This window comes from Oncorhynchus masou, chromosome 24, assembly GCF_036934945.1.
Source record: "Oncorhynchus masou masou isolate Uvic2021 chromosome 24, UVic_Omas_1.1, whole genome shotgun sequence".
Lineage (NCBI taxonomy): Eukaryota > Metazoa > Chordata > Actinopteri > Salmoniformes > Salmonidae > Oncorhynchus > Oncorhynchus masou.
In genome coordinates, this window is record NC_088235.1 from 114,407,244 (window position 1) to 114,421,042 (window position 13,799).

Genomic DNA, 13,799 nt, shown 5'->3' on the forward strand with positions numbered 1-13,799 from the left:
CCTATGTAGTGCACTACTTTTGACCAGAGTCCTATTCCCTATATAGTGCACTAATTTTGACCAGAGTCCTATGGGCTCTATAGGGAATTTAAGAAGTAGCACTGTGCAGCAGGAAAATAATCGTGCAGTAACAGAAATGTGGATTATAACATTGTTGTAGGGGTTTGATACACTTTCTGTTAGGGCAAATCATGTCAAATATTTTGAAGTGTAAATTTAACTTTAGAAGCCTTTTTAATACCTTGAATACACCACATATTTGATATGTGAAATGATTACGCCGGGTGTCTCACTTTTGTGTATATATATATATATATATTTATATTTATTTATATATATATACATTTGTATGTGGACATCCCTTCAAATTAGTGGATTCAGCTAATTCAGCCTCACCTGTTGCTGACAGGTGTATAAAATGCAATCTCCATAGACAAACATTAACAGTAAAATGGCCTTGCTGAAGAGCTCAACGTGGCAGCGTCGTAGGATGACACCTTTCCAACAAGTAATTTCATCAAATTTCCGCCCTGCTAGAGCCCCGGACAACTATAAGTGCTATTGTTGTGAAGTGGAAACATCTAAGAGCAACAATAGCTCAGCCGTGAAGTGGTAGGCCACACAAGATCACAGAACTAGAACGCTGAGTGCTGAAGCGCGTAGTCCGTAAAAATCGTCTGCAACACTCACTACCGAGTTCCGAACTGCCTCTGGAAGACACGTCAGCACAAGAACTGTTAGTCGGGAGCTTCATGAAATGGGTTTCCATGGGCCGTGCAGCCGCACACAAGCCTGAGATCACCAAGCGTCGGCTGGAGGTAAAGCTCGTCACCGTTGGACTCTGGAGCCGTGGAAACTCGTTCTCTGGAGTAATGAATCACGCTTCAACATCTGGCAGTCCAACGGACAAATTTGGGTTAGCCAGAAGAACGCTACCTGCCTGAATGCATAGTGCCAACTGTAATGTTGGGTGGAGGAGGAATAATGGTCTGGGGCTGTTTTTCAGGGTTCGGGTTAGGCCCCTTAGTTCCAGTGAAGGGAAATCTTAACACTACAGCATACAATGACATAGACAATTCTGTACTACCAACTTTGTGGCAACAGTTTGGGGAAGGCCCTTTCCTGTTTCAGCATGACAATGCCCCCTGTGCACAAAGCGAAGTCCGTACATAAATGATTTGTCGAGATCGATGTGGAAGAACTTGACTGGCCTTCTCAGAACCCTGACCTCAACCCCATCAAACACCTTTGGGATGAATTGGAACACCGACCATGAGCCAGGCCTAAACGCCCAACATCAGTGCCCGACCTCACTAATTCTCTTTTGGCTGAATGGAACCAAGTGTCCACAGTAATGTTCTAACATCTAGTGGAAAGCCTTCCCAGAAGAGTGGAGGCTGTTATAGCAGCAATGTTCCAACATCTAGTGGAAAGCCTTCCCAGAAGAGTGGAGGCTGTTATAGCAGCAATGTTCCAACATCTAGCAGAAAGCCTTCCCAGAAGAGTGGAGGCTGTTATAGCAGCAATGTTCCTACATCTAGTGGAAAGCCTTCCCTGAAGAGTGGAGGCTGTTATAGCAGTAATGTTCCATCATCTAGTAGAAAGCCTTCCCAGAAGAGTAGAGGCTGTTATAGCAGCAATGTTCCAACATCTAGTGGAAAGCCTTCCCAGAAGCGTGGAGGCTGTTATAGCAGCAATGTTCCAACATCTAGTGGAAAGCCTTCCCAGAAGAGTGGAGGCTGTTATAGCAGCAATGTTCCATCATCTAGTGGAAAGCCTTCCCAGAAGCGTGGAGGCTGTTATAGCAGCAATGTTCCAACATCTAGTGGAAAGCCTTCCCAGAAGAGTGGAGGCTGTTATAGCAGCAATGTTCCAACATCTATTGGAAAGCCTTCCCAGAAGAGTGGAGGCTGTTATAGCAGCAATGTTCCAACATCTAGTGGAAAGCCTTCCCAGATGAGTGGAGGCTGTTATAGCAGCAATGTTCCAACATCTATTGGAAAGCCTTCCCAGAAGAGTGGAGGCTGTTATAGCAGCAATGTTCCAACATCTAGTGGAAAGCCTTCCCAGATGAGTGGAGGCTGTTATAGCAGCAATGTTCCAACATCTAGTGGAAAGCCTTCCCAGAAGAGTGGAGGCTGTTATAGCAGCAATGTTCCTACATCAAGTGGAAAGCCTTCCCAGAAGAGTGGAGGCTGTTATAGCCGCAATGTTCCAACATCTAGTGGAAAGCCTTCCCAGAAGAGTGGAGGCTGTTATAGCAGCAATGTTCCAACATCTAGTGGAAAGCCTTCCCAGAAGAGTGGAGGCTGTTATAGCAGCAATGTTCCAACATCTAGTGGAAAGCCTTCCCAGAGGAGTGGAGGCTGTTATAGCAGCAATGTTCCAACATCTAGTGGAAAGCCTTCCCAGAAGAGTGGAGGCTGTTATAGCAGCAATGTTCCAACATCTAGTGGAAAGCCTTCCCAGAAGAGTGGAGGCTGTTATAACAGCAAAGGGTGGACCAACTCCATATTAATGCCCATGATTTTGGAATGAGATGTTGAACAAGCAAGTGTCCACATACACTACATGAACAAAAGTATGTGAAAACCCCCTAAGTAATGTATCTGGGGACTGACCAGATGCCTTGTGATCTGCTTCTGGTAAAAGAATTCTCTCCCACATTAGACCAACTTTGAAGAATAGTCTTTTTAAAACAAGCACACAAACCTGAGAAAACACATACAGTACATGCACATGAGTAGGATCATGGAGGAAAACAAAGTCATTGGATGGAATGTAGTTTTAACCAATCAGCAATCAGGATTAGACCCACCCGTTGTATAACACACGATAAAGTCTGGGACCCCCCCCCCCCCCCGGGTTCTCTTGTGACAAGATGACTCAACTGTACACAGTCAAACATCATGGAAACAAGTCCTTAGTTACTGGAGTAGAGATATATGCCAGTCTTCTGTTAAATAAATAGAATTCACACATGACTTAATACATACAAATACAAAACTTTTATTTTACATTTATACATCTATAAATTGTTCAATAAGTTGAATGCAGTTTTATTTTATTTTATTTATTTTAAACACAAAAAAAAAGTCCTGAAGATGTACAACTTGAGTAATGATTAATTTGCATGTTGTAAAGGTTGGTGAAAAGCTTTTTATTTTTTTTATATTTTTTTTTAATGACACACGCACACCCGAAATAAAAACTAGGACTACTAGTGCTGTCCTTGAGTTGTACCTTTTTATATAAACAGAACTGGGCTGAATGGAAATGAATTCAGTCACCATAGAGAAGGCACCTTCAGTACACAGTGTATGTACAAACAACATCTGATACACCTGTTTTACTGTAGCTTCTGGTACCATGACAACTGGGAACGTTCACTTAAACTATAACACATCCCATACAAATACATTTTGAAGCAAAAATATCTTCTTGGTTCATACCCAAAGCAGTACCTTGAAATGCATATTTTTTTTATTTTTTTTTTACATTTTAAAAACTAGATTGGTTCTGCCAGCAGAGAGCAACCCAGTGGATATAGTTAGTTAATTACACAGTAGGTCACGATATTTATGACTGCAGTCGCCCGCTTCATTGATTGGTAACTATTGGCAACGGTAGTAGTGTACGTATGCCTCATCATGCATCATTTTGTCTTCCTACGAGAGCAGTAGTCATTATTAAGAGTCAGTTCCCCCCCAAAAAAAAAAATCTTTTTTTTTTTTTTTTTTTCCTTTCACATGAAAGGGGGCAGGTCTACATGGTATAACATGTACATCAATATATAAAATCTATAGACAATTCAATATCTTATACAGCCAGGATAAATACAATTTATCTTTAAAATATACTGTTAAACCCCCCCCCCTTCAAATCGAAATGTCAATACTTTCCGTAAAGTTATTTGCTATAAAATACCGTATCCTTCAACAGGATTCATGTTTACATTCCATGCTTTTTCCTCCTACAAAATAAAGCTTTTTTATATTCCTCTGAAGCTTAAACATATTAACTAAATTAAGAGAGACATACTAATATAAAGAAACAAATGGACTGAGAGGTTCTACGTTCACATGTTTAGAGGAAACCCGTTTTGAACAGCGTACGCTGGCCGTATTAATGAATCACCCTCTAAATCAACACAGTGTGGCACTACAATTTTTGGGATGATTTGTATACGTTGGGGTGTTTTCAATGCCATGGTCAAGATTGGCGTCGTCGTCGTCGTCCGCCCCGCCCCCCCGCCAGTTCAGCACGCCTTGGTCGGGTCTGTTGGCAGCTCTGTGGTAGACGTGCGGTATTGGATCTTCGTGTTGGTAATCGCTCCGTGTTTCTGTCTGAGGTGCAATCGAAGCTGACTCTTGTGGCGAAAGTGCAAGTTGCATTTCTCACACTGAAAAAAGAGAAACAAGGTGAGTTTTATGTCTCCAATCTACATGGTTGAACACCTACATTTCAGTGTGTACATCAATGACACTGACTGATAGATCATGTTGGATTGTATAGGTTGTGTACTTACATAGGGTGTGTATATAATGGTGTCATTCTACTTACGTAGGGTGTATGTATATATATATATAATGGTGTCGTTCTACTTACGTAGGGTGTATATATATAATGGTGTCATTCTACTTACGTAGGGTACATATATATATATATATATATAATGGTGTCATTCTACTTACGTAGGGTGTATATATATATATATATATAATGGTGTCATTCTACTTACGTAGGGTGTATATATATATATATATATATATAATGGTGTCATTCTACTTACGTAGGGTGTATATAAATATATAATGGTGTCATTCTACTTACGTAGGGTGTATATATATATATAATGGTGTCATTCTACTTACGTAGGGTGTATATATATATATAATGGTGTCATTCTACTTACGTAGGGTGTATATATATATATAATGGTGTCATTCTACTTACGTAGGGTGTGTATATATATAATGGTGTCATTCTACTTACATAGGGTGTGTATATATATAATGGTGTCATTCTACTTACGTAGGGTATATATATATATAATGGTGTCATTCTACTTACGTAGGGTGTATATATATATATATAATGGTGTCATTCTACTTACGTAGGGTGTGTATATATATATATATATAATGGTGTCATTCTACTTACGTAGGGTATATATATATATATATATATAATGGTGTCATTCTACTTACGTAGGGTGTATATAAATATATAATGGTGTCATTCTACTTACGTAGGGTGTATATATATATATAATGGTGTCATTCTACTTACGTAGGGTGTATATATATATATATAATGGTGTCATTCTACTTACGTAGGGTGTATATATATATATATAATGGTGTCATTCTACTTACGTAGGGTGTGTATATATATAATGGTGTCATTCTACTTACATAGGGTGTGTATATATATAATGGTGTCATTCTACTTACGTAGGGTATATATATATATATAATGGTGTCATTCTACTTACGTAGGGTGTATATATATATATATAATGGTGTCATTCTACTTACGTAGGGTGTGTATATATATATATATATATATAATGGTGTCATTCTACTTACGTAGGGTATATATATATATATATATATATAATGGTGTCATTCTACTTACGTAGGGTGTATATATATATATATATATAATGGTGTCATTCTACTTACGTAGGGTGTATATATATATATATATATATATATATATATATAATGGTGTCATTCTACTTACGTAGGGTGTGTATATATATATATATAATGGTGTCATTCTACTTACGTAGGGTGTATATATATATATATATATAATGGTGTCATTCTACTTACGTAGGGTGTATATATATATATAATGGTGTCATTCTACTTACGTAGGGTGTATATATATATATAATGGTGTCATTCTACATACGTAGGGTGTATATATATATATAATTGTGTCATTCTACTTACGTAGGGTGTATATATATATATATATAATGGTGTCATTCTACTTACGTAGGGTGTATATATATATATATAATGGTGTCATTCTACTTACGTAGGGTGTGTATATATATATAATGGTGTCATTCTACTTACGTAGGGTGTGTATATATATAATGGTGTCATTCTACTTACGTAGGGTGTGTATATATATAATGGTGTCATTCTACATACGTAGGGTGTGTATATATATATAATGGTGTCATTCTACTTACGTAGGGTGTATATATATATATATAATGGTGTCATTCTAATTACATAGGGTGTGTATATATATATAATGGTGTCATTCTACTTACGTAGGGTGTATATATATATATATATATATAATGGTGTCATTCTACTTACGTAGGGTGTGTATATATATAATGGTGTCATTCTACATACGTAGGGTGTGTATATATATATAATGGTGTCATTCTACTTACGTAGGGTGTATATATATATATATATAATGGTGTCATTCTACTTACGTAGGGTGTATATATATATATAATGGTGTCATTCTACTTACGTAGGGTGTATATATATATATAATGGTGTCATTCTACTTACGTAGGGTGTATATATATATATAATGGTGTCATTCTACTTACGTAGGGTGTATATATATATATATAATGGTGTCATTCTAATTACGTAGGGTGTATATATATATATAATGGTGTCATTCTAATTACGTAGGGTGTATATATATATATAATGGTGTCATTCTACTTACGTAGGGTGTATATATATATATATATATAATGGTGTCATTATATATAATGGTGTCATTCTACTTACGTAGGGTGTATATATATATATATATATATATATAATGGTGTCATTCTACTTACGTAGGGTGTATATATATATATATATATATAATGGTGTCATTCTACTTACGTAGGGTGTATATATATATATATATAATGGTGTCATTCTACTTACGTAGGGTGTATATATATATATAATGGTGTCATTCTACTTACGTAGGGTGTATATATATATATAATGGTGTCATTCTACTTACGTAGGGTGTATATATATATATAATGGTGTCATTCTACATACGTAGGGTGTATATATATATATAATTGTGTCATTCTACTTACGTAGGGTGTATATATATATATATATAATGGTGTCATTCTACTTACGTAGGGTGTATATATATATATATAATGGTGTCATTCTACTTACGTAGGGTGTGTATATATATATAATGGTGTCATTCTACTTACGTAGGGTGTGTATATATATAATGGTGTCATTCTACTTACGTAGGGTGTGTATATATATAATGGTGTCATTCTACATACGTAGGGTGTGTATATATATATAATGGTGTCATTCTACTTACGTAGGGTGTATATATATATATATAATGGTGTCATTCTACTTACATAGGGTGTGTATATATATATAATGGTGTCATTCTACTTACGTAGGGTGTATATATATATATATATATATATATATATATATATATATATAATGGTGTCATTCTACTTACGTAGGGTGTATATATATATATATATATATATATAATGGTGTCATTCTACTTACGTAGGGTGTATATATATATATATATAATGGTGTCATTCTACTTACGTAGGGTGTATATATATATATAATGGTGTCATTCTACTTACGTAGGGTGTATATATATATATAATGGTGTCATTCTACTTACGTAGGGTGTATACATATATATAATGGTGTCATTCTACTTACGTAGGGTGTATATATATATATATAATGGTGTCATTCTACTTACGTAGGGTGTATATATATATATAATGGTGTCATTCTACTTACGTAGGGTGTATATATATATATATAATGGTGTCAATCTACTTACGTAGGGTGTATATATATATATATAATGGTGTCATTCTACTTACGTAGGGTGTATATATATATATATATAATGGTGTCATTCTACTTACGTAGGGTGTATATATATATATATATAATGGTGTCATTCTACTTACGTAGGGTGTATACATATATATAATGGTGTCATTCTACTTACGTAGGGTGTATATATATATATATAATGGTGTCATTCTACTTACGTAGGGTGTATATATATATATAATGGTGTCATTCTACTTACGTAGGGTGTATATATATATATAATGGTGTCATTCTACTTACGTAGGGTGTATATATATATATATATATAATGGTGTCATTCTACTTACGTAGGGTGTATATATATATATATAATGGTGTCATTCTACTTACGTAGGGTGTATATATATATATAATGGTGTCATTCTACATACGTAGGGTGTATATATATATATATAATGGTGTCATTCTACTTACGTAGGGTGTATATATATATATATATATAATGGTGTCATTCTACTTACGTAGGGTGTATATATATATATAATGGGGTCATTCTACTTACGTAGGGTGTATATATATATATAATGGTGTCATTCTACTTACGTAGGGTGTATATATATATATAATGGTGTCATTCTACTTACGTAGGGTGTGTATATATATATAATGGTGTCATTCTACTTACGTAGGGTGTGTATATATATAATGGTGTCATTCTACTTACGTAGGGTGTATATATATCTATATATATAATGGTGTCATTCTACTTACGTAGGGTGTATATATATATATATATATATATAATGGTGTCATTCTACTTACGTAGGGTGTATATATATATATATATAATGGTGTCATTCTACTTACGTAGGGTGTATATATATATATATATAATGGTGTCATTCTACTTACGTAGGGTGTATATAAATATATAATGGTGTCATTCTACTTACGTAGGGTGTATATATATATATAATGGTGTCATTCTACTTACGTAGGGTGTATATATATATATATAATGGTGTCATTCTACTTACGTAGGGTGTATATATATATATATATAATGGTGTCATTCTACTTACGTAGGGTGTGTATATATATAATGGTGTCATTCTACTTACATAGGGTGTGTATATATATAATGGTGTCATTCTACTTACGTAGGGTATATATATATATATATAATGGTGTCATTCTACTTACGTAGGGTGTATATATATATATATAATGGTGTCATTCTACTTACGTAGGGTGTGTATATATATATATATATATATAATGGTGTCATTCTACTTACGTAGGGTATATATATATATATATATATATAATGGTGTCATTCTACTTACGTAGGGTGTATATATATATATATATAATGGTGTCATTCTACTTACGTAGGGTGTATATATATATATATATATATATATAATGGTGTCATTCTACTTACGTAGGGTGTGTATATATATATATAATGGTGTCATTCTACTTACGTAGGGTGTATATATATATATATATAATGGTGTCATTCTACTTACGTAGGGTGTATATATATACATAATGGTGTCATTCTACTTACGTAGGGTGTATATATATATATAATGGTGTCATTCTACATACGTAGGGTGTATATATATATATAATTGTGTCATTCTACTTACGTAGGGTGTATATATATATATATATAATGGTGTCATTCTACTTACGTAGGGTGTATATATATATATATATATAATGGTGTCATTCTACTTACGTAGGGTGTGTATATATATATAATGGTGTCATTCTACTTACGTAGGGTGTGTATATATATAATGGTGTCATTCTACTTACGTAGGGTGTGTATATATATAATGGTGTCATTCTACATACGTAGGGTGTGTATATATATATAATGGTGTCATTCTACTTACGTAGGGTGTATATATATATATATATAATGGTGTCATTCTAATTACATAGGGTGTGTATATATATATAATGGTGTCATTCTACTTACGTAGGGTGTATATATATATATATATATATAATGGTGTCATTCACTTACGTAGGGTGTATATATATATATATATATAATGGTGTCATTCTACTTACGTAGGGTGTATATATATATATATATATATATAATGGTGTCATTCTACTTACGTAGGGTGTATATATATATATAATGGTGTCATTCTACTTACGTAGGGTGTATATATATATATAATGGTGTCATTCTACTTACGTAGGGTGTATATATATATAATGGTGTCATTCTACTTACGTAGGGTGTATATATATATATATATATAATGGTGTCATTCTACTTACGTAGGGTGTATATATATATATATATATATATAATGGTGTCATTCTACTTACGTAGGGTGTATATATATATATATATATATAATGGTGTCATTCTACTTACGTAGGGTGTATACATATATATAATGGTGTCATTCTACTTACGTAGGGTGTATATATATATATATATATAATGGTGTCATTCTACTTACGTAGGGTGTATATATATATATAATGGTGTCATTCTACTTACGTAGGGTGTATATATATATATAATGGTGTCATTCTACTTACGTAGGGTGTATATATATATATAATGGTGTCATTCTACATACGTAGGGTGTATATATATATATAATTGTGTCATTCTACTTACGTAGGGTGTATATATATATATATATAATGGTGTCATTCTACTTACGTAGGGTGTATATATATATATATAATGGTGTCATTCTACTTACGTAGGGTGTGTATATATATATAATGGTGTCATTCTACTTACGTAGGGTGTGTATATATATAATGGTGTCATTCTACTTACGTAGGGTGTGTATATATATAATGGTGTCATTCTACATACGTAGGGTGTGTATATATATATAATGGTGTCATTCTACTTACGTAGGGTGTATATATATATATATATATAATGGTGTCATTCTACTTACATAGGGTGTGTATATATATATAATGGTGTCATTCTACTTACGTAGGGTGTATATATATATATATATATATATATATATATATATATATATATATATATATATATATATATATATATATATATAATGGTGTCATTCTACTTACGTAGGGTGTATATATATATATATATATATATATATATAATGGTGTCATTCTACTTACGTAGGGTGTATATATATATATATATAATGGTGTCATTCTACTTACGTAGGGTGTATATATATATATAATGGTGTCATTCTACTTACGTAGGGTGTATATATATATATAATGGTGTCATTCTACTTACGTAGGGTGTATACATATATATAATGGTGTCATTCTACTTACGTAGGGTGTATATATATATATATAATGGTGTCATTCTACTTACGTAGGGTGTATATATATATATAATGGTGTCATTCTACTTACGTAGGGTGTATATATATATATATAATGGTGTCATTCTACTTACGTAGGGTGTATATATATATATATAATGGTGTCATTCTACTTACGTAGGGTGTATATATATATATATAATGGTGTCATTCTACTTACGTAGGGTGTATATATATATATAATGGTGTCATTCTACTTACGTAGGGTGTATATATATATATAATGGTGTCATTCTACTTACGTAGGGTGTATATATATATATATATATATATAATGGTGTCATTCTACTTACGTAGGGTGTATATATATATATATAATGGTGTCATTCTACTTACGTAGGGTGTATATATATATATAATGGTGTCATTCTACTTACGTAGGGTGTATATATATATATATAATGGTGTCATTCTACTTACGTAGGGTGTATATATATATATATAATGGTGTCATTCTACTTACGTAGGGTGTATATATATATATAATGGTGTCATTCTACTTACGTAGGGTGTATATATATATATAATGGTGTCATTCTACTTACGTAGGGTGTGTATATATATATAATGGTGTCATTCTACTTACGTAGGGTGTGTATATATATAATGGTGTCATTCTACTTACGTAGGGTGTATATATATCTATATATATAATGGTGTCATTCTACTTACGTAGGGTGTATATATATATATATATATATATATATATAATGGTGTCATTCTACTTACGTAGGGTGTATATATATATATATATATAATGGTGTCATTCTACTTACGTAGGGTGTATATATATATATATATAATGGTGTCATTCTACTTACGTAGGGTGTGTATATATATATAATGGTGTCATTCTACTTACGTAGGGTGTGTATATATATAATGGTGTCATTCTACTTACGTAGGGTGTGTATATATATAATGGTGTCATTCTACATACGTAGGGTGTGTATATATATATAATGGTGTCATTCTACTTACGTAGGGTGTATATATATATATATATAATGGTGTCATTCTACTTACATAGGGTGTGTATATATATATAATGGTGTCATTCTACTTACGTAGGGTGTATATATATATATATATATATATATATATATATATATATATATAATGGTGTCATTCTACTTACGTAGGGTGTATATATATATATATATATATAATGGTGTCATTCTACTTACGTAGGGTGTATATATATATATATATATATAATGGTGTCATTCTACTTACGTAGGGTGTATATATATATATATAATGGTGTCATTCTACTTACGTAGGGTGTATATATATATATAATGGTGTCATTCTACTTACGTAGGGTGTATACATATATATAATGGTGTCATTCTACTTACGTAGGGTGTATATATATATATATAATGGTGTCATTCTACTTACGTAGGGTGTATATATATATAATGGTGTCATTCTACTTATGTAGGGTGTATATATATATATATAATGGTGTCATTCTACTTACGTAGGGTGTATATATATATATATAATGGTGTCATTCTACTTACGTAGGGTGTATATATATATATATATAATGGTGTCATTCTACTTACGTAGGGTGTATATATATATATATATAATGGTGTCATTCTACTTACGTAGGGTGTATATATATATATAATGGTGTCATTCTACTTACGTAGGGTGTATACATATATATAATGGTGTCATTCTACTTACGTAGGGTGTATATATATATATATATATATATAATGGTGTCATTCTACTTACGTAGGGTGTATATATATATATAATGGTGTCATTCTACTTACGTAGGGTGTATATATATATATAATGGTGTCATTCTACTTACGTAGGGTGTATATATATATATAATGGTGTCATTCTACTTACGTAGGGTGTATATATATATATATATATATATATAATGGTGTCATTCTACTTACGTAGGGTGTATATATATATATATAATGGTGTCATTCTACTTACGTAGGGTGTATATATATATATAATGGTGTCATTCTACTTACGTAGGGTGTATATATATATATAATGGTGTCATTCTACTTACGTAGGGTGTGTATATATATATAATGGTGTCATTCTACTTACGTAGGGGTGTATATATATAATGGTGTATATACGTAGGGTGTATATATATCTATATATATAATGGTGTCATTCTACTTACGTAGGGTGTATATATATATATATATATATAATGGTGTCATTCTACTTACGTAGGGTGTATATATATATATATATATAATGGTGTCATTCTACTTACGTAGGGTGTATATATATATATATATAATGGTGTCATTCTACTTACGTAGGGTGTGTATATATATATAATGGTGTCATTCTACTTACGTAGGGTGTGTATATATATAATGGTGTCATTCTACTTACGTAGGGTGTCATATAGGGTGTATATATATATATATAATGGTGTCATTCTACTTACGTAGGGTGTGTATATATATATAATGGTGTCATTCTACTTACGTAGGGTATATATATATATATAATGGTGTCATTCTACTTACGTAGGGTGTATATATATATATAATGGTGTCATTCTACTTACGTAGGGTATATA

The 13,799-nt window shown here is 32.4% G+C and overlaps 1 protein-coding gene across 3 annotated transcripts in view; it reads right to left on the reverse strand.

The window, feature by feature from the left end:
- Positions 1 to 3,145: 3,145 nt before the first annotated feature.
- Positions 3,146 to 13,799, reverse strand: part of LOC135513308 (B-cell lymphoma 6 protein homolog) — a 32,836-nt gene continuing 22,182 nt past the window's right edge. For all 3 annotated transcript variants that reach the window (XM_064936213.1, XM_064936212.1, XM_064936211.1), the window contains one exon: positions 3,146 to 4,402. In XM_064936213.1, the coding sequence (XP_064792285.1) occupies positions 4,259 to 4,402 (144 nt within the window). In that variant the 3' untranslated portion in view covers positions 3,146 to 4,258. The remainder of the gene's footprint in view (positions 4,403 to 13,799) is intronic.